This window comes from Acanthopagrus latus, chromosome 19, assembly GCF_904848185.1.
Source record: "Acanthopagrus latus isolate v.2019 chromosome 19, fAcaLat1.1, whole genome shotgun sequence".
NCBI classification, from domain to species: Eukaryota; Metazoa; Chordata; class Actinopteri; order Spariformes; family Sparidae; genus Acanthopagrus; species Acanthopagrus latus.
Window position 1 is genome coordinate 16,027,315 of NC_051057.1, and position 22,099 is coordinate 16,049,413.

The 22,099-nt window shown below is 44.4% G+C and overlaps 2 protein-coding genes across 10 annotated transcripts in view; one reads left to right on the forward strand and one right to left on the reverse strand.

The window, feature by feature from the left end:
* On the forward strand, window positions 1-11,686 carry LOC119008492. 5 transcript variants are annotated; one of them, XM_037078848.1, is made up of 10 exons: window positions 1-100; window positions 781-7,009; window positions 7,098-7,200; window positions 7,890-7,971; window positions 8,061-8,169; window positions 8,417-8,548; window positions 9,039-9,128; window positions 9,795-9,938; window positions 10,023-10,207; window positions 10,301-11,686. In XM_037078848.1, exons 2-10 carry the CDS (start codon window positions 782-784, stop codon window positions 10,467-10,469), a joined length of 7,242 nt encoding a protein of 2,413 aa, XP_036934743.1. In that variant the 5' UTR covers window positions 1-100; window position 781; the 3' UTR covers window positions 10,470-11,686. The 5 variants fall into 5 exon arrangements, with proteins under 5 accessions (XP_036934743.1, XP_036934745.1, XP_036934746.1 ...); XM_037078850.1 differs by having other exon boundaries at window positions 8,064-8,169; XM_037078851.1 differs by having other exon boundaries at window positions 7,914-7,971.
* The window catches only part of LOC119008491 (oxygen-regulated protein 1), an 18,421-nt gene continuing 6,439 nt past the window's right edge, over window positions 10,118-22,099 (reverse strand). For 3 of the 5 annotated variants that reach the window (XM_037078846.1, XM_037078844.1, XM_037078845.1), the window contains exons 4-5: window positions 21,843-21,999; window positions 13,523-21,438 (exon numbers count right to left, since the gene is read on the reverse strand). In XM_037078846.1, coding sequence (XP_036934741.1) covers window positions 14,336-21,438; window positions 21,843-21,999 — 7,260 coding nt within the window. In that variant the 3' untranslated portion in view covers window positions 13,523-14,335. Of the gene's footprint in view, window positions 10,250-13,522; window positions 21,439-21,842; window positions 22,000-22,099 lie in introns of those variants that run through there. The other 2 variants (XM_037078847.1, XR_005071439.1) reach the window with 2 other exon arrangements.

Consider the following 22,099-nt stretch of genomic DNA (forward strand, 5'->3'; position numbering starts at 1 on the left):
TGCTACGTCACATCCGCCGTTTCCCTCCGGAAGTACAGTTAATTTTTATTCACAGGAAAGAAAAAAAAACACAGCTGTTGTTGAAAAAGAAAACATCAAAGTGAGTTTCATTGACGAATGTCTCGCCTCTGCCTCTCCGCAGAGATCGGTATCGTGTGAGCCGCTCTCTGCGCCCTCCGCTCGGTCTGTCTGGCTGCTGTTTGGCTCACTTGAACAGCGAGTCGCGCTCCGCTCATTTGTTGCGAGTTGCCTGCTGCTAGCGTTAGCTCCCACCACTGTGGACTTCCAGCTAGCCCACTAGCCACTGCTAGCTTGCTAAGCTAACTGACCATTTCTGTTTCTGCCTGCACTTCTCCTGCTGACAACTGTCCGTGTCGACTGTTCGGCGGTCGTAAAGTTAATTTATTGAAATGGAGAGCGAGCGAGGAAACGTCAATCGTACATTGTGTGACTCGTTGGCCACCGAGTTTATCTGCGATTTCTCAGTGTTTATGTCCAGCGTTAGCCTGCCTTGTTGCTTGTGAGGAAAACCAGGTAGCAGTTTATGCATTTGGGAAAGTATTATCGATCGTGCTATTCTAACGCATGTCTCGATTTTTTAATTCAATATGGACACAGATATACTATTTCTGGTGATAGTGTTAAACTACATCCCGCCATCTAGAAGGGAAATTGACTCTAAGCTAAATTTATTTAACATTATCTCAAGTTACATCACTGTGCTGCCCTGTCTTTATCATGCTTATTGTAATCACTGCGTTTTGTCTAATATTTTGACAGAATGCCAGCCCCAAAGAGAGGGTCATCTCCTCACGATCCTCAGCCCAAGATGAGGAAGTTGGACGAGGACGGGGAGGCTCTGCCATCCAAAACTGCACCAGCTGACATCAAGAAGTCCCCCAAAACAGGACATTCACGGGAAAAGACAGCAGCCCCACGGACTAAGAAAAAACTGTCCAGCTCAGCGGAAGGGGGAAATATACCAGCCAAGTCATCCAACCAGAGTTCTCCTCCCAAGGATTCCAGCATAATCATCTCAGACCCTCCTGTCAAAAAAGCCAAGCTCCTGATAGCCACAAGTGCCTCCTGCGGAGAAGCTCCCTCGCAGATAGCTAACTCCAAAGCTTCCCTGAAGCGAACAGCCTCCACAGAGTCCGACGACGAGCTGAGCAGTGACGATAGTAAGAGGGACCTCTTTAGAGAAAGGGCTGATGGCGACAAGGCCCGCTGCATCAGACAGTATTCAAATAAAGTCAAAGCTAAACGCAGGGCTGAAGAGTCCCCCTCTGACCCACAGGAGAAAAGCCAAGGGTCGCCATCTGCACCTTCAGACACCATTCAGATGGACCATAATTACGGCAGATTTTCAGATTCGTCAAGTGCGAGTGATGCTAATCAGGACGAGAACAGGGAATCTGAACAAGACAGAGAAGAAATTTCAGTGACTGCAGCACAAGCAGAGTCAAAGGAAACTGTGGCCTCTGCAACACGGAGTACAACATCTAGCAGTGAATTTGAATGTGCAGCCGACGGACGTAAACTTGAGGAATTGGAAAATGTTGAACCCCAAAAGCTCCTGAAAAATGAAGCATCGTGTAGGGAAACAATAGACTCTGTCACTGCAACAGCTACAGATAAGAGTTGCATCGCATCTGAGGTAGGCGAAAAAGAAAATGACGTTGCAGAGTCTGTTAAAATCCAAAAGGATGTAGATAATAAGACACAAGCGTCTTCAGTGGCACCGCTATGTTTGAGTACCAGAGAGGCAAATCCAGGCTGTGAAGGTGAAGCGCAGGCAGATGACAGGACAGACTCGGATCATAGAAGGCAGACAGATGTGAGCAGTGAAAGTAAGGTGAACACAGAGACTGTTTGTGAGGAGATAAAGCTTGATATGAAAAGTAAAAGTATGGAAGGAGAGCGTACAGCACAGGGAGTGGCCGAAGCTGCCACTGTCTCTGCGGTTCATGGTGATGTTGGTATGGAAGATAATGCTCCGTCAAATAAAACCAACTCCGCACCAGAAGCGATCCTGGTAGGAGGCAGTAATCCAGAGACTGAGGAAAATCTAGCAACGCCAGAGTCTGTTGGCAGTGCAGAGACTCAAACAGACCTCAGTTTCAAAATTCAAGTCACTTTTAAAGAGGAGTCAAAACGCGAGTGCCTGCAGGACCGAGTGAGCCACGAAGTGCCAGATAGAATTACAAGCGACGGTGTGAACAAAATAGCCAGAAAGTCGGAAGAAAAGCTGGAAGAAAGTGAAAGGAAAGAGTCCCCGTCGACTCAGGCTGTTGCTGTGGCTGATCCCGGGACTTTAGCCGAGCTGCAGCTGAGACGAGAGGTGACGACTGACGGCTGTGCCGAAATAACGATGGTAGATTATGTGCCTGTTCGGGAGCAATCTCAGAGCGAGGTGTCCTCCAGTTGTGTCGCAGTCTCCGAGGGTCAGATCGACATGCAGACGAAGGGAACATCCGAGCAGCAGACTGACTCAACACCTCAGGGGGATTTACAAAACCAAGGGAACCACAAAGTCAATGACTGCACTTCAGAAACACCTGTTGAAGTCAAAGAGAAGATGAACCTTGACTGTGCCAGCGCACCAAATAGTCAAATCAAAATGGGCAATCAGACTCCATCCAAGCAGGAGATGTCTAATCAAGCCACTATAGTGGAATTACAAAACCAAAAGAGCCAGGAAGTATGTGAACCTGTTACGGACATATCTTCACATAATGAGGATCGTGTGGTAAATTCTGAAAATGACGATGAGGTGAAGTTTGAACGCACCGGTGCCCCTGAGAGTCGGATGGAAATGGAAATGGAAATGCAGACAACTCTGCACACTACAGTGGAAGTACAAAGCCAGAACAGACAGGAAGTCAGCGAACTCACCACAGACATATCCACTCACAGTTGTCCAGATATTAAGACCGAAAAGTCTGAAATGACGGAAAATAAAGACATGGCGGACTTTGGGAGGCAGACTACAGTGACACCAGAAATATCTCATCCTATGTCTACAGACATATCTGATAACACACAGGAACATCTAGTTGCAAATGGTCAGAGCAGCAAAGATGAGGGCAGGGTTGAAGAAGACATGCAGACCGCAGTGACATCAGAGGACATTTCTAATGTAGTACCTTCAGTGAAAACTGAGGTCCTAAAGAGACAAGAGGTCACTGACCCTGCGACAGACATATCTGAGAACGTTCAAGAAGCTCTAATGAGTCAGCTTCCTGAAAGGAACGGAAATGATGTCAAGGTTATCACAGAATGCATCAATGCAACTGAGGATCAAAGTGAAATTAATTTGCAGACGACAGCAATGTCAGAGGAGATTTCCGCTCCAGCACAAACCGAGAGAGGTCAGGAGTTCAGTGAACTCACTGCAGAAGTTCAACAGGAATTTATTGTTGCCAAAACTGAGATGGAGGAGAACAAGGACGAGGTTATCGCAGAGAGTGTGGCTGCAACTGAGGATCAAATCGAAATGAATGCGCACGCAGCAGCAAAACCAGAGGAGATTTCTGATCCACCAGCCACAGCGGAAATACAAAGCCCGGGGAGCTCGGAGGTCAGTGAACTCGGCACAGAAGCTCAAAAATGCCCGGTGAGCTGTGAGAGTAGAGAAGATGAAGACAAGCTTGAATGTGTTGGTGCTCCAGAGGCTCAAATAAATGTGGAAACTACTGCAAAGCCAGAGGAGATTTGTAACGCAGCACCCACTACAGAGCAGCAAAACCAGAGCACGAGGGAAGTCGATGAACCCCCTATTGCCTTGTCAAATGAATTTCCAAAACCTCTTCCGATGGCTCATTCTGAGACCAAGGATAGCGAACACATGCAGACGGAGCCTAGTGCCAAGCATATCGAAGCAGATATGGATGTAATAAGTGGATCAATAGAGAGGGTGGGCCCTGCGTTAGAAGAGGAAACTGGGAGAGAGACGATTAATGAGGTCAAAGGAGAGGCTGCAATCATTTCCTCTGATGAAGCTGACAAAACTGTCAGTGATGCTGAAGGACACAAAGAAGGAACTGGAGACAGTGAAGTCATTGTTTTTGTTTGCGGCCAACCAGATGACACTGATGTTGTAATTCACGCGTCAGAAGAGCAGATCAAGACAGTCAATCAGGCAGAGGTTGAGGTTCATGAAAACCAGGTAGTGTACGAGCCCATCAGCAGCCCAGAGAGTAATGACGGTAGAGAGATTTCTTCAGCGTCAGAGCATCATGGGACTGTGTCTTTATTGGACATCCAGAATTCAGACACCCAGCAGATGGAAGGAGACTCATCTACAAATAATGAAGAAAACAGAGACATTCGTACCCAGGAGCTTGAAAATGCGGGAAAGGAACAAATTTGTGTCTCTGATATGGAAGTACGAACCGTCAGCATGCCAGAGAGTTGTGTCTCCGCACAGTTGGAGCAGAGTAACGTGAGTGTGGATGTGAAACAAGTTGCAGTGATCAGCTCTAGCGATGACTTCAGCGTGCCAGATGGCCAGTTGGTGGATCCAATGGGAGAGAGTGAAAGAAATGGGTACCCAGACAGCATCGGTGCCACAGAATTCTCTGAACAGGTGCGAGAAGGCACCGGGCCTCACGAGGATGCAGACGTCACTGTGACAACAACTACGGCCACCACTAAAGTCGAAATACCGGATAGCACGTCTGAGGAGTTTGTGATCTTGACACCAGTCCCGCAGAGTGAAATTCACTTTGATATTGTCACGCAGGCAGCAGCAGAATCAGGGCTGTCGGTCTCGCTTCCAGAGCAGGTGAGTCCAGACAGTGCACAGGCGGGTGAAGTGGAAAATGAAAGGATTTTAAATGGCTCCCGACAAACCGTCTTCACTGAGGCAGAAGTGCAGCAATGTGAAACAAGTGTCAAGGTCAAAGACGCCACGGTGACCAATTCAAGTGAGGTATCAGATCAGGAGACTAGGATTGAGACTGAACTTTCAACTGAGGAGGGTGTTGAAGTTGCTGGAAATTCTGATCATTGCCAGCAACCTTCAGGTGACATGATGATCATTCAAACCTCAGAAACTGAAACGACAAACTCTGATGCTCAAGTCACAAATGAAGACTCTAATGTACTTGTGATAGAAAACGCTGATGCTGCTTTGGACCTGCAAGAAGTGCAGATTCTGGAGGACATAGAGATCGGCCGTGAGATCGTAGTGGCAGAGGAAGACAATGAGGAAGATAGTGACATCACAATAATCGAAAAAACCCAGGAAACACCGACGGCAGTCCCCTCTAAAACATCTGAGGAAAAGCTCAGTGAGAAAAAAGATGACTCCTGTGGAACCAACTTGAATCAAAACAGCACAGCTGAAAAGTCCGGAGATGATAAAAAGGTTCAGGAAGCAGATAAACCCAAGAAACAAGAGATGAACACGCAGGCCAGAACCAAAGCCCGCCTGGCAGCGCTCGCTGAGCAAAAGGCTGCAGCATCTAAGAGATCAGCGAACAGACAGCAGCTGAACCTCTTAGCCCTCTGTCAGGAAATCGCAGAGGACATTGCCACAGACAGCAATCTGTTGAAGAGGATCGAGGAAGAGAAGCAGGCGGCGGCGGCGGCTGCAGCAGCAGCAGCGGCGGTTGCGGCAGCAGAAGTGGCAGCCAAAAGTGAAGCCAGCAAGAAGGAAAGTGCTCCTGTTAACACGCAGGATTCAGACACGGTTAATGTTGCGACACCTGCTGGACCCGAAGAGTGCTCAGCTTCGGTGTGCCCTGCCGAGGTGGAATCTACTTCCCAGCCCTCGACGACTGATTCTGCTGAGGCTAAGCCTGCTGGAGAGACTCCAAAGAGGCGTTTCTTCATCTCACAGGTCTCGGTGCCACTGAAAGCCCACGAGAAAAAGAAGCTAACCAGATATCAAAGATTAAGACAGGTTGAGCTGCAGAGAGAGAAAATGTCTTGGGCGCGCATGAAGAAGCTGAAATCTGACCAAGCAAATCAGATGATTTCTGACATGGACTGGCAGGCTCCCTTGTCTGCATTTCCTTCATTTTCAGTGACTCCTCAGCCTGCAGCCAGTCCATCTAAATCCCCTCTCCCAAGTCCCGCCTCAACTAGCAAGCCAGCAACACCAAAAGCAGAAGTTCCACATGTTGACACTCCTAACGCTGAACCCGCTAAAACCGAACCCTCCAAAACTGAACCCACTATACCTGAGCCTGTCAAAACTGAACCCACTAAACCTGAACCTGCCAAAACTGAAACCCCTAAAACTGGGCCTCCAACTACCGAAACCCGTAAATCTTCAAGGCTAATCAAGGCTCAAACTCCTGAACAGACCCCTTCTCCGGGGCCTGCCCCAAAAGTGACCAGATCAGCAGCCAAGAGGACCCTCCCAGCAGTACCCCCTCCCATGCCCAACGGACTTAAAGCTCAAAAACAGAAGCCTGTAGAGTACAAGCCATACAGACCCAGGCCCAAGTTCACCTTTGACGACTTTGAACTCGATGATGACCCTGTACCAGTTGCTCCAGTCAGGCCCAGCCCTCAGGCGAGGCCCGTGCAGCCAGCAGGACCCAACGCTCAGTCAAACCCCACAGCACCATCTAAGCCCGCGGCTCAGTCAAGACCAACAGTTTCATCACAACTTTCCAACCAGGCGAGACTCAAAGCTCAAACAACGCCCGGTGGACAGATCTCAGGTCAGTCAAAGTCTGCTGCTGCAACAACACTCCAGTCAAAAGCCACAGCTGCCGCCGCAGCCTCTCCGAGAGCTGTTCCTTCAGCTAAGGCTCCGTTAAAGCCTCCTGTTTTGACTCAGTCGAGAACAGTTTCTCCAGCTCCAGGTCAGTCCAAGCCTGCTGCCTCTGCTTCACCTCAGCTGAAGCCCGCTGCTAGTGGAGGTGCAGCGCAGCTCAAGCAGTCTACTTCAACAACATCTCAGCCCAGTGGTTCAACCAAATCTGCTGCTCCTGTTGGTTCAACACCTCAGAACACCCCAAATCCCTCCTCACCAGAAGACATCAAGTGCAAGGTAACTCAGGAATAAATATATGTGTGTGACAAAGAGATTTGTTGAACAAAGATGTAACTTATCCTTTCCTTTTTTGTGTCTTTCGCAGGCTACAGCTGGTCCTCTGCCATCAGCTCCCACCTCTTCTCCTCCCCCTGAAAAGGATTTGAAAGTGTCTGATGGCACTCAGCAGGGTGAAGAAAAGCCTGCAGGTACTGTTTTATTCATGTCCACCATGGCCGTTTGATATCATTTGTACTGTTCACACTGGATTATGAGATGTTAAATACATCCCGCTGTGTCTGACAAACCGTGATTATCTGCTCACCCTCACGGCGATGGAAAATCGGATGAAGTTTTCTTAGTCCACAAATGTTTCTGGAGCCTCACAGCGAGACCGTGTCGCAGCTTTCTCCTACAGGACTAAAACATTATGCCATTAAAGCCATTATTCAACACCAAAGCTCTCGAACAGCAACTTGACAGATGTTTAGATGCATACAGTCTTGATGCGGTAATTCTGTTATGTTTTAGGGGTTTTTTTGTTTTTTTGTTCACATTTTAAAATAAGTCCCTGTATACTTCAGTTGTTTGGGAGAATGCTGCAATGGGCTTTTCTTCTGTAAAGCCCCAGAAATGATTTGTAGACCACAAAACTTTACCGGATGATCTGACTTTCTGTCGGCAGGGTGGTGAGTAGATGCTGATGAATTTTCAGTCTTGGTTAAACTGTTTCTTTAATCATCAAGAAGGCTGTTGATATTGTGTCCCAGTTATTGCATATTGAATGACAACCGAGAGCCAAAAGAAGTGAGAAGTTGTTTTTTTTTTCCCTCAGACACAACTCCGACTGTTTGCTCTAAATCGTGCTGCTGTATAAGAATCTCACCTTTTCTTACAGCCACTGATGTTGCTCTGTCTCCAGGGAATAAGACAGAAACAGTGAAGACAGCTGAGAAGACGTCAGATAAATCTTGTCAAGAGTAAGAACTTTCTCCCACGTCTAAATTTGACATATTTTTCCTTGTAGCAATAGAAACCAGAGCTAACACCATATGTGTTTGTATCACAGCAGAGCGGCGAAGCCACAAGATGGCGGGACACCTCTCTCTGATGCTTGTCTGCAGAAAGAAATCAAGAAGCTAAAGGAGGCTGACAAAGATGGCACCCAAACCATTATTGTGAGTGTCCACCTTTTTGGATTGCAGGATTCCAGAGTGTCCCAGCCCTTCAGACCGCGATCAATAATTTAGAGCATCTGTCTGTCTGTTGTGCAAAGCAAGTAAACTTTCAACTGCAGCTCAGACTTTGTTGAAGTTGCCGAGTGTTGTCAGTCAGAATAAAGTCTTGCGGGCTTTTCAGCATTACTAAGGATAGCTGAAAAATATAAAGTATCTGTAATCTGTTAATCTGTTCTTCGTCTCGTAGGATGCAGGACAGAAGCATTTCGGAGCAGTAGCCTGCAGTGTGTGTGGGATGCTCTACTCTGCTGCCAACCCTGAAGACGAGTCTCAACATTTACTCTTCCACAACCAGTTCATCAGCGCCGTCAAATACGTGGTGAGAGGAACTTTCCTTAAATTGTCTTGCCTCTTCTAAAAACATACTTAGCAAGCATTCACACCAAGCAAATTTGTACGCTGAGCATTTGTTCACTTTAGTTTGTTTGGACACAGACTGCATTAAAAGTGAGAAGGTAATTTGAATCAATTGCAGGAAACAGCTGTAGGCGTGGTATGCACTGCAGGTGTTCAATAAATAGTATAATACCTGTTATTTAGTCTTCATATCAGCATAGTGTTTTCTTTATCTGTAAGTGTTCAGAAATACTGGGTTTATCCACTCTAAGACAGCAGTGTTTTTGCAGCATGCGAGAGGATTTAGCTATGGGATGATGGAGCTGACAATAACAACACTTCAACATATCATGTAAAGGTGTGAACGGAACAAAAGCGGAACAGTCTGTTACAGTAATAACTCGAATCTAGTATGCATTGAGTGTATCAAATTAAAAGCATAACTTAGCATTGTTTTCTCCCTCCTTTTTCAGGGATGGAAGAAAGAGAGGATTCTGGGAGAGTATCCTGACGGCAAGATCATTCTCGTCCTCCCAGATGATCCCAAATATGCTCTGAAGAAGGTACAGCATGTTTACAGGGTGACCTGTGACATTAATTGCAGTCTTCTTCCTTCAGATAAATCCAAATAAAATAAACAAGGTCAATGTTGCCTCTCAGGGGTGGCAGGAGCGTGATGAATTGGTAACCTTGGGTTGTATAAACACAAACTGACTTGTGAATTAACTGTAGAGATACACAGGTCAGAAATACATTTGAAGGCAGCATGATGGAGACTCGTGTTCTGCATTGTATCAGAATACAGAAAACTATCTGAATGTTGTTAGCAGCGGACAGAAAACATGGTGCGAGACGTGAACGGTAAACCGGGCCTTTATGAAACACGGACAGCACTCGTCATTCAAATAAGAGCTGCAATGATTACGATTAAATGAACTGCCAACTATTTTGACAATACACGGATCAGTTTGAGTAATTTTTTGAAGAGGACAATTACAAAATGATCAAATTTTTAGTTTCTTTCCTGCTGTGTGACAGCAAACTGAATAGCTCTGGGTTGTGGGCAAAAAAGACATTTTCTTTTGAGACGATAATTGGAAAATAAGATCAACAAATTAATCAGCAATGAAAATAATCAGTCAAATGTAAATCTGAATAATTCTCTGGCCCTGAGCAAACAAACACCAGCATACTGTTTCTTTATGACTCATTAAGTGTGTGTTCCTCAGGTTGAGGAGATCAGGGAGGTGGTGGACAGTGACCTCGGCTTCCAGCAGGTGGAGACCAAGTGTCCCTCTAAGACCAAGACCTTCCTCTTCATCTCCAACGACAAGAAAGTGGGTGGATGCCTTATAGCAGAGCACATACAAGAGGTAAGAGACAGCAAAAGGAAATGTATGTCGAGAATGTTAAAAAACCAACTGCATCAGTACACTGAGCCTTCTGACTGCTCACAGGGGTACAGGGTGATTGAGGAGCCAACACCGGAGGGCTCAGAGGGAGAGAAGGTGATGTTTGAACGTCAGAGAGCTTGGTGCTGCTCCACAACAGCGGAGCCGGCCATCTGTGGCATCAGCCGCATCTGGGTCGTCAGCATGATGAGACGCCAGGGCATCGCATCACGTCTGCTCGAGTGCCTCAGGTCAGTGCGTCTTCAGAGCATCAAGATTTGATGTTTAATCACCTAAAAAGACAATCAAAACCTAACTAATTCTGTTTTTGATTTGTTGCACAGGAACAACTTTGTATACGGTTCATATCTGAGTAAAGACGAGATCGCTTTCTCCGACCCGACCCCTGATGGAAAGCTCTTTGCCACACATTATTTTGGCACTTCTCAGTTTTTGGTTTATAACTTTGTGAGCGGAACACATTTGACCCAGCCCAAAACTGATGCAGTATGACAGGTAACAGCGGATTTAACGGAGATGCTCACTGACCAACGGAATGCACCTGATGCACAATCTGTATTTGCATAACAACAACAACAACAAAAAAAAAACTGTAAAATTTCTCCTTGATGAGGATCAACATTGGTTTAAATCTCAGGATGAAAACAACGGTGTTGTTGAAAAATGTTATTAACTCCCCCTTTAATCCCTCCTTGAATAGTATTTTGAGAAAGAGTATTTTTCTTTATACATTTTTAAGTAAACAATTGGTTTTATTAGATGTATAGAGTTTACATGCATGACCTGACAGCAATAGCAAACAAAGAGCATTTCACTGTTTTTCTTTTAATCCCTGTGAAGCATAAAATCGACTATAAAAAAAAGTATTTTAAAGTTTTGTCCTCATTCTGTTTAGCTTTTATGTACACGATGAAGTTAATATGGGGTTTTGTTCATGTCCATCTCTTAATGGTTAACAGCGATGCTGCCATCGTTTCAAATGGTGTTTAAGCAACACTGGTATTGCTTTTTGGGTTCCCACTGGGCGGTTAAGGACGATGTTTTCCCACAATTTCACTGTCACATTTCAAACTAATCATCTGAACCAGGTGATTCAACCAGAGGGACTCATTTCAACAATCGTATTGGAGAAATGTGGGTCAGAACTGTAGCTTGGGCAAAGATCACATGCTCTAATTTTCTTAGATCACTTTGCCTGAAACGTTTAGTTTTCCAAGCTGAGCCATATACTGTACACCATTTTAACCGGGCATTGTAGCCTGTACTGTATGAGTGCTGTCTTTTAATTTCACCGGAGCTGTCTATTGCTTTATTTGTGCCTGAATGAAATAATGCGTGACTTAAAATGTTGATTTGTTTTTCTTTGTTTTTTGTTTTTTTTTTGTTTTTTTGTTAGTGTAGAGAACCATCCTGCTATTCCTTAGTAACAACAAATTAAAATGTATATCAAATGATCATGTAGATTTATGCATTCTATAACAAAAAAAAAGACGTATGATGAACGATGAGGAAGGTCTGAAGGCTCAGGTGTTACATGGTATTTCAACCCAGATTTACAGTATCATTGTAATCCATACCTTATTTTCTTCCTCCTTCTTGTTAAACAGTTGCTCTTAGAAAAGATGTGTTGTGTAAGAAAAATAACATTGATTTATACGAAGCTGTTATGTAAATATTTATTTAAATAATAAACTGTTTAAAACACTTTTCATTTGCTTGGTTTTCTTTGCGGAGCTTGTGAAGTAGCTGCTGTTGACCCGCTGTAGTCTCACTGTGTTGCGTTGGTCACTAATGCCATCTAGTGGACGTTGACTGCTGTCTGTCATTCAGCTTAGATTTATTACTCAGGATCCATACAGCACCCAACATTGTGTCTTGTAGAAGGTAGGGTGGCCCTCCCTTAGCAGTGTTATCTATTTATCTATAAGGGATTGCTTAAATTGCTTTCACTTTTTTTATCCTCACTACTGTCCCTAAAACAACATACTCTTACACTTTACGTTCCTCCAGTAAACCCTAATCTTGGAACGACAACCTTCTTTTTTTTTTTTTTTTTTTGCCCCATTTATCTTTTGATCTATTTACACATTCACAATTGTTTTTACAGAACATTCTTTTCTTTTATTCCATTTTAAACCTACACCACTGACATTTTAAGTTGTCTATATGATTGTATATTTCAACATTCACCTTGATGATTATGTTTCTACGTCATTATTGTCGCCATTATTCCTTTTTTCTGTTTGATTGTATTTCCTGTACTCTGGTCTCACAATGAGATCCTGATCTTATCACCACTTCCTCATTAAATGAAATATGATACAAAGGTTTGTGTATCAGTGTCAGTTGTATATTAGTTTTTTATTTTGATTTTAAATGTGTCATTATCTTCAGAATGATAAATGCTCATGAACATCAGTGTTGTGAAAAGTACCCAGAAGTCATACTTGAGTAAAAGATATCTTGTTAAAACATCACTTAAAGTGAAAGTCCCCCAACTGAGCTGTACGTGAGTACAAGACTTGTATGTCTTTTATGAAAGTATATGATATTAAATGTACTCAAGTATCAAAGGTACAAGTAAGTAATACATGTATGTATATTCTGTATACTATGGGTCAACCAATTTTCCGACTTGGCTGATTATTGGATCCATTACGCAGCAGTTTATGCTCATCTGAATACGTTTTTTTAACTTGATTGCCAACAATGTAAATACTTTAGTTGTGATGTAGCATACAACCTGTAAAGTAACCAGTCACTAGAGTAGTACTTGATTAAGTACAGTGCTTGGTTGTGTGTATTTAGACCGATTTTTGTTCTGGCTGATTATCTGACAAAATAAAAACATGTAAAATAAGCCATTTTGGCTTGGAAGTAACTAAAGTAGCACAAATAAGTGTTGTAAAAATATATGTAATATATGATTAATATTCATAAAAATATTTGCTTCCAAAATGTGGAAGTGCATATATCAATAAGCAGAAAATAGAAATACTCAACTAAAGCGCAAAACCCCTGACAGTAAAGTGACTGGGTAAATGTTTCTTAGTTGCATTCCAGTGCTGCGTAAAGTCAATATATGTTCGAGATAAGTGTCAAATGTGGGAATTGTCTCGGCTGTCATGTTTTCTCTTTGTAGTCGCAGATGTAAACACTCCCCTCTTAGTGCATTCCTCGACACTCCTGTCACAACACCGGCCAACTCGATGGCAACTTCTGAGAAACAAAACAACCTTAGAACAACACGGATACTTCCTCAGGCAGAGAGTGAGAAAACAAGAGGCCTCTGCTCCTCCTCAGAGATCTGATACCAATCAGCAGGAGAAAACAACTGAGCTGAGCCCCCTAAGGTAAGGTAAGGTTATTACGCAGCGTCACCTCGGCCTTGTGACTACTACTGTCACTAGATCATCTGGTTTTCCCTGTGAGGCTTCTCTCCAAGCGTGTTAATTCCAGTCCTGGACCCATGAATTTTGACTGAATTTTGTATAGAAAAATCATTAGAGAAAACAAACATTTGTAAATACACTTTTATTCTCACACATCTTTTTAAAAATATCACAGCTGCCACATTGAAAACGAATTTATCCTAATCATGAATATCAGAATATTGTACATACATCTTAAGCTATGGTTACTTGGTGAAAATCAATAAATGTACACATTATACAATAAACAATATGCAAAACAACAACAAATCAAGCACCACACTGAGTACTTACTGACAATTCCTACAATCTGTACACAACCTGTTTCGTTCTGAGCTGCTTTTAGGACTGTAAGGAAAAGAAACGGCACGATTTGGCCCGAACTCAAGCTGTGACCACAAACTGACCCGTTCACTCAGTGCGGTGGGGATTGGCCTTGTTGCCTGACATCTGCGAGGGACTTGATCGGTTTAAACACAGAGTTTAAAACGAGATTACAGTAATTCTCTGGGTACTTGTTCTGTTGACAGGCAAACCCATAAGAAGACGAGAGCTGCTCTGGAGGGTGCGTGGCAAATACACATTCGGGATGTGACAGAACACATCCACTAAGTTTTACATTAAATGAGGAGCATAAACCAACAATGCGATCACAAGCTTAGCTTAGACGGTAAAAATATGAAGGTTGATAAAATGTTACTCCATTGGCTTGTGCATCTGTGACACACTGTGACTGTTGCTGTCGGAAGTTAATTCAGATGAGTTGACATATGATAGCGTATCATGCCAAGGCTATGGCAACATCAAACTTTAGGCACCAGAGACAAGCTATTATACTGTAGCCCAACAATGTACAGTTATTTAGACAAACGAAAGTCCTCAGTCCTTGTTTGGGGGTTTTGAGTTACAAAGCTAAATGTTATGTCCTCACAGGATGGGACAATTCTGACCACAAAAATCGTACAATTCGTCCAATATATCAGGCTCCTGAAGCCTCCTGCTCATGACACCTTGACCTCTGCAAGGCTGCGCAACTACAACCGCACGATCGGGTGGAGGCTCTACCAGCGGGTGCACTTTGTTATCCTTCATCTTAAAGTCAGTAACACCAACACCGGGCAGCGTGCCATTCCTCTCTGCCCAGGTTTTGGTGTCCTCTGGATTGTCCTTTGTGTCAATGACGCTGTCACCATTCACACTGCTCTTGCTCACTGTGCTCAAGTCATCCTGACATGCATCTGAGTCACTAGCATGGGGCAAAGAGAAGTAGGTGCACTTCCTCGGAAGCGACTTCTTTTCCTCCAGCTCGGACGTTGTGCTGAAAAGGGAATATGGTGTGCTCTCTTCTGTGTCCTTACAGATTTTTTCACCTTGAGGAGCGTTCGTGAAGGCTTTGTTTATCCCCACGGGGTCTGAAACGGACTTTCTGATCAGTGCGTTCTCTCTCAGGAGCCACTGTTCGCCATCCATTGTGACTCCAGGCCCGACCTGCGTGTTAAAAACGATGCACCGTGTTGCTTCAGTGAAGGTGTCCAATGCATTAGTGGAACTGAAGTAGGACAACTCAGACACGGCTTTGGACCGGGCTATGTGGAAGGGAGAGAAAATGCTTGAATGTTCTTTCTTTTTCTGTTTTGGCGCAGACGGGGGCCTTTCTCCTTCTTCTTCATCCAGATTAGCATCTTTCTTTCCATAAAGCCTTTCAATTGTTCTTCTCACAAAGCCCTTAGTGATGGATTTCCGCGCTGAGTCATCTTCACCGCTTGACAGCTCGCTTGAACTCTGAGACTGATACCCGCCACTCGCTGAGGTCTCTGCTCTTAACTCGGGGAACTCTGACGCTCTCGGACTTTGGAAACGTCGATGTCCGTGCTGGATGTCTGTGGTGCTCTTTGCCAGGAACATTTCCCTGATGGATCTGACCCTGCCCTCAGGCTCTGAGGTTATGACGCCACTGGAATCATAGCTGAAAGATAACGATGACTGAGGAGCTGATTGGGAGCCAAGCGCAGAGTCAGATGTGGGCAGGTCAGAGGGTGAGTCCTCGCTGTCCGACTCAGGCGGGGCAGTTCTTTGTGAGAGACGTCTCACAGGAGAACGTTCTTTTGTATTCTTCCTCGTCTGGGCATCGGCAACTTGCTTTTCTAGAAGGAGTACTCTCTCTGCGATAGACTGGGACACCATTTCTTCAGAAAATGGCTTGACATTCTCACGATTCTTAATTTCAGGCTGTATCTCCACCGAAGCTTCCTGATGTTCTGTACAGCCTTCCTCTATGTATTTGTCCACAATTTCATGCTCCTCTTCTGAGCTAGACTCTTTTTCGTACAAGCTTAATTCCTCAATTGAGCTGCTGGTCTGTTCATCTCTGACCTTTGGTTGCTCTGCCTCTACATGTTCTTCACAGCTGCTGTGGTCATTCCCGCTGTCCTCATCTGCACTGAATCTGTACCGCTTTGCTAATCGGTCAGACTTTATCAAACTGCTTTTGTTGTTCTTGGTAAATGAATCCTGGTTTTCTATCAAGTATCCCAGTTCTACAGAAGTCTGACTTTTTGTCTCATCACAGATGTCTGCCTCTTCTGCATAGAGGTCTTCATCATCTAAACTGACCTTGTCCTCATCTGCCTCTTCTATCAAAGTCTTTAACTCTGAATACCTTTTTGCTGGGAGATCATCAGAGTGTTCTTCCTCCTCCACGCTCTCCTGCTCTTCCTCATTGCCAGACAAACTTTCCTCAATGATAACCTTGAGTTTTTTACTGTCACCCTCAAGATTATTAATGTGCTCTTCCTCCTGCTTTTCCTCACCGCAAGACAAACTTTCCTTGATTTTGACAGCTTCGAGTTCTTTGCATTCAACCTCAGGCTGCTCGTCCTCTGAAGATGGCTCCTCTACATCCGAATTAATTGTGCTTTCGTCAACACTTGCATGCAGTCCTAAAGGGCCTGCTTGACTCTGCTGCTCTCCTCCTACTGAGTTAGATGGACTTGCAGGGACTGACAAAGCGTCTTTGTTGCTCAACTCTATCTCAACGTCAGGTTGCTCTTCCTCTGACAAAGACTTGTTTTGACTATCTGGGCTGGATATTCTTCCCTTCCCTCTTACATTTAGTTCTGCATAGTAGTCAGAGCTTGGTTGCTTGTCCTCTTCCTCCTCAGAGTGACTTTCAGGGTTGGACAAGTCTTCACTGTCCCTGCTCTCTTGTCTTATCCCCTCACATTCAACGTCTGGCTCCTCCTCTGAACTATGCTGCTCACCTGATTCTGAGCTAGCTTCACTTTGCTCACAGCTGACTCCCTGCTCTAAATCTTTATTGGCACTTGACTTATCCTGCCCTCCCTGTTCTGAACCTGAGTCATTATCGTGAGTGAGCTCATTCTCAGAGATACTCAAGCTCTCCTCGCTGTGCATCTGCAGCTGATCACCTTCCATGTCTTTCTCCTTTACCTCAGAGTTAAACCTGTCTTGGTCATGATTTTTCTTCGTGCTGAAATCTCCACTCATGCTTGCCATTTCTTGGTTTGATTCATCTTCATTGTGGCCTTCCTGTGGCTGATCCTCTTGATTTACTGTGTCACTGCATGACTCCACACCTTCTTCATTCTCTTCTACCGTCAATACTGTACTACTGAGATTCATTTCTTCGTCTATCTGTTCATCATTTGGTTCACTGTGCTTGTCTTTAGTTGCCCTTGGTTTGTTCTTCTCGGTTTCTGTTATACTACTGGTGATAACTGGTTTTGGCTGGTTAATGCCTGTGAATTGTTTGATGATGGCGCTCACATTGACATTAACGTTCTCATCTTGAGTGTCCTCCGTGACCTTTACAGCAGCTTCAGTAGAGAAATGGGATATGTTGGCCTCACTGTTGTCTTTTGGTGGCAGTTCTGCTTTTTCAATAATCCTGGCTGACACCATTTCTTCATCGTCACTGTCACTGTCGACATCCACTGAAAGGGAGGCCAATTCCTCCTTGAGCTCCTCAGGTATGCCAAGATTGTCCATGATCTCATCAATCACATTTTCATCAATTCCAGGACTAGCCTCGATTACGATTCCTTGCCCTGAGTCATTCGGTGTTGAACTGCGGCTCTTGCATTTCTCGCCGAGTTCCTGAAAGCCCCTCCAACTTTGCAGTAGCTGCTTCGAAGCCGACCTCTGTAATTCTGACAAACTGACTTTCAATTTGTGGGAATCCTCAATGTTGGCAATTTCTCTAAGAGAATCGATCATTTTTAAAGCCTCTGCACAGCTGACGCTGTTTGCATTCAGCTCATCCGTGTTTAGGTTAGTTATACCTTCCTTTAGGGTCATCACCGACAAGAAAGCAAGGAGAGCTTTAGAAGATGAGCCAAACGTAGAGGCCACATGAGAGGAGAAGTCAGGCAGGCTGTTGGACTTTTCCAGACATGATGGACGTTTGTTCTGCGTGATCTGTCTAATTGACTTTATTGAGTAGCAAATCTCCTCCAGCACAGGTTTCATGTTGGGCTGATTTAAGGTGTTTAATGGCTCTGGCATTATCTGAGTGGTTGTCTTGGCTCTCTCTGTTCTAAGGTCATCTGCCTTGCTCACCTTGTCGTCACTCAGATCAGCTTCCAACGGCGTGGCTGTGTTACATGTTGGTGTTTTGTCCAGCTCTGCCGATTTTATTGACTGTGGCGTTTGGTGACGCTTTCGTTCAGATGACGTTCTCCTTTGAATCTTGACTGTCGGCTTGGATGCGTTGTCTGAGGAGAGATTTCTGGAGAGCAACTTTCTACTTGACTTTTGTTTGACAGGTGGCGATGCCATGTCCAGAGACTGAGAATACGGGGAGGATCTCTTTTGCAATTTATAAAGCTTCTGCTTTCTCTCAGTGGAGGGGCTAGCGTCTGGTGTTGCATTTTTTCGTCTTCCAACATTTGGTGACATACTTTTGTCAGATGGGTGGTTATGTATTGATGACAATTTTGGAGAGTTTTGAGGAAGTTCACTGGAGACTTTCTTGGTTTGGGGTTTTCTCTCTGGAGAAGGACTGGTCACAAGTTTGACTTTTTTCACCAAGGGTTTTAGTGATGTTTTCTCCATTTGAGTTAAAAGTTGTGTTTTACTTGTTTGTGTCTCTTTAAATGAAAGATCACTTTCTGGATGACCCTCACTTGATAAAATACTGGCTGATGACATTCTCTCTTCAGACGTCAAACTGGTAGGAGATGCAGAAGTACAAAATGAAGGACTATTCTTCAAATCTAAGAAGCCGTTTGATTTCTGTGTCTCTTCTAGTGGTGTTTCACTCAGTCGTTGTGTTCTTGTTGAAGAGATGCCATTTGGCAACACATTGTCATCCCCTGTTTTGATGGGAGTAGATGATGATGTGTTTGTCTCTGAGGTGGCGTCAGTACATAAAGCATTTTTATCCAGGCGAGCCTTTCTGAGAGACATTTTCCTGTCAAAAGACAGATTACTGACCAAAGGGGCCCTTTTAATAGATTGAGTTCTTGGTAATGGTCCATCCTCCAGTGTGGAAGGAATGTCAGCCTGAATTGATGTTGTAATTTCCATTGTGTGGTCTGTAGGTGATATGGCATCGTCAGATGTAGGACTGATGGATAATGGATGATTATCTGACATTTGACTGCTCACTGATGAGAGTCTGTATAAAGGGCTGCTGGCAGCTGAAAGTACATCCATTGCACAGTATTCAGTGTTTGATAGCTCTAAGGTTTCAGCAGGTGGTGGTGGTGGAAATGGTAGGTCCATCGTAAATGAGTTGGAAGATTCTGCCTTTTGAAGCGAGATTTTGATTGAGCTTGATTTATTTTCTACTTCACTGCCTGATGGCATTTGTGTTGAGGTCTCATCAGTTGGTGGAATTGTTTCAGGACAGTAGTATTGTGAGAGAGGCCTCATTTCTTCTACATTATTCTGACCTACACTATTGCAGTTTTCTGTATTTGTAATGGTCGTATGATTGTGGGCGACCTGCTGATTGCCTGTCCTTTTCTCCGTTGGTTGACTTGACAGTTTGTTTTCAAAGGACTTAATCCTTTGTTTGACAGAAGCTCTTCGCACCATCTCAGGCAGAAGGTCAGTTTTGAGGGTTTGACATGTTTGTGTTTCTGATGCCTGCTCCAAACACTTTACCTTCTCTGCCACAATAATCAAGCCATCCTTATTTTCAGGCTCTCCATACTCGGCATTTTCTGTTTGAACAAGAGTAACTGCTACTTTTCTACTTTTCTCATTTTCACAGGTTGTGGGGTTTGGCTGGGACTTCTCAAGCCAGTTCTCCACGTACTCATTAGTAACAGAACTGCAGGAGTTAAGAGCAGGCAGTGACATGCTTTCGTTGACATCATAAGACTCGTTTTCATTCTTTTTCTCCTGATGCATTGATGTCTGTCGTGTCAGTATTCCCCGTGGTTGGTTTCCGTCATTTGGAGAAACATTAAGCATGATTTTTTCCAAAGAAACTGTTTCACTCGTATTTTCTCTCACTGTTGGTGGTATATTTGGGGCTGTAAGAATACGTTTTATTGTATCATCCGACTGTTGTGCGCTTCCTGTTGCAACGCCCCCATCTCCTTTTTGTGTTCCCTTTTTAAGCTTCATCATGCTTTTGGGTGATTTTGATTTATTCCCATAAATTTTCTTAATGAAGCCAGCGCTGGAGAAAGTTTTCACCTTCCCTTTCTTACGTTTCTCGGCAGCCTCTGCAGAATTTTCTTTTTGTCTTTTCCTGGGTGACATAAGCCGATGAACACGTTTGTTGATCACTTTGGGTTTTAAGGATACCCTCTTATCTTTATTGGTCTCTCTTTGCTGGAGCTTGACTTTGCCGTGAGTGGGCTTTGGGAATTGTTGCTGGACATTTATTCCTTTAATTGCACCTGTATTCAGTGAGGGCAACATTGAATCAGATGTTACCGACATGCTCTCAGCTCTCCAGATACTAATTGACTCAGAAGCTGTCGATGGTCTCCAGGACTCGTGTTCAAAGTCATTATTGGAGGAGAGCTGTCCAGTTCCTGAGGTAGCTGGCCTGCAAAAAGAAATCCCAGAAGTAGACATACTTTGTCCGCAAAAGTTTGCAAGGAAATTGTCATGACAGGTCTGCTGTTCATATACGTGTAAAACGGTTTCCGTGACCTCCTCTCTGCTGGATTCAATCTGTAGGATTTCAGCCATCCCTGATTTGATTGTGGATACACTCCTGCTGTTAATATTGTTGGCATCCACAGAGCCAAGTCTTCTGGGTTTGGGCACTGGTTTGGTGTTACTCTGTTTGACCATGCAGTACTGCTCGGTCATGGCTCCATATTCTGTCTGCTCCCGGTAGGAATATGAGCCAATCATACCCTCCTGAGCCCCCCCTGCTGTTACTGATGTGATGCTCTCCACAGAGGCTTGCTGTTTTCTAATTTGCTTGTGCCCTGGTGTAGGAACTCTCCTCGGGGACACCACATCCGTTTGTACTTTGATGTGATCTTCTTCATTGCCACTCTCACTCAAAGCTCCAGTGCCCAGAGATGGTGGATCCTCATCATTGTTATCCTCAGTTTTGTCCCGGTTGATGGTGTCAATAGAAGCGGCAGGACTGTGTAAATCCAGTGAGTTCGATTTTAGTGAGCTGATGTCCTGCTCTGCTTCCGGTAAACAGGTTGCATTAAGCTGTCTGGCTGCACTTGAGCGTGACAGAGTGGTCGTCCAATGGATGGTCTCCTCTTCCTTGATTGTCAGCCGCACCTTCATCTCCACCGTCATGCTACCATCCTGGTTCACTCGAAAGGACTTCTCAATGTCGTCGTCTGTGGGCAGCAGGCTGTCCTGCCCTGCTGCTCCATCGCTAAGGTGGGTGTCACCCTCGGTTTCATCGACTGACTCCAGCATACGACCAGACTCCATCTCAACAGAGTTTGTGTGGTTGCTGGGTAGGTCGCATGAACTCTCTGTGATGGAGTTATGGATCCGATTTACAATGTACCGCTCAGAATAAGGGGAGAATTTTCTTGATACTGGAGCATATATTAGAGACCTCTTTTTACCTTTTCAGCCAATTGAAAGCGCAGGTACAACAAATGTTCATGTTGAAAAAAGTGGAAAATGTCCAAATATTTCAGGTAAGAATTGAAGAGGATAGACAGGCAGTTTGAAGAGTAAACCCAGGAAGCATGAAAGGAGAGAAAGAGAGAGAAACGAAAAGTTAGAAAGTTAGCACAAGTATTCAAAGCTCATGAAGAACAATCGCTGAGAGCTAGCTGACAGTGTATGTAGGTCATGTATGGTATTATGTGTAATATCATTGCCTCAGCACTTCCCCAATCTTCATCCCATGTGAGCAGGTAGATTACTGCAGACACACACTAAGTGCTGTACGATAAGGGTCCATTAATGAGAATAGGTGTTCTCACCAACTAAATAAAACAATTAAAGAAACAGTTGGACTTACGGTTCAAAGCCTTTAGTCTTCTTTTTCTCATTCGATCGGTAGGCATCAGGGCTTGTACTGGTGATTTCTGTGCATTGTAGTTTGCAGGTCTGAAGGGCTCCCTCCCTGAGGCCACGACAATACCAGAGCACAATATCAGGCCTGGAAGACCATCCACCTGCAGCAGACAGAACAATAAAAGGATTTGTCACTCCAATGGCATTTCACTGAGTCAGCCTTACACAGAAGAGAACAGAAACACAATTATTCACATTGAA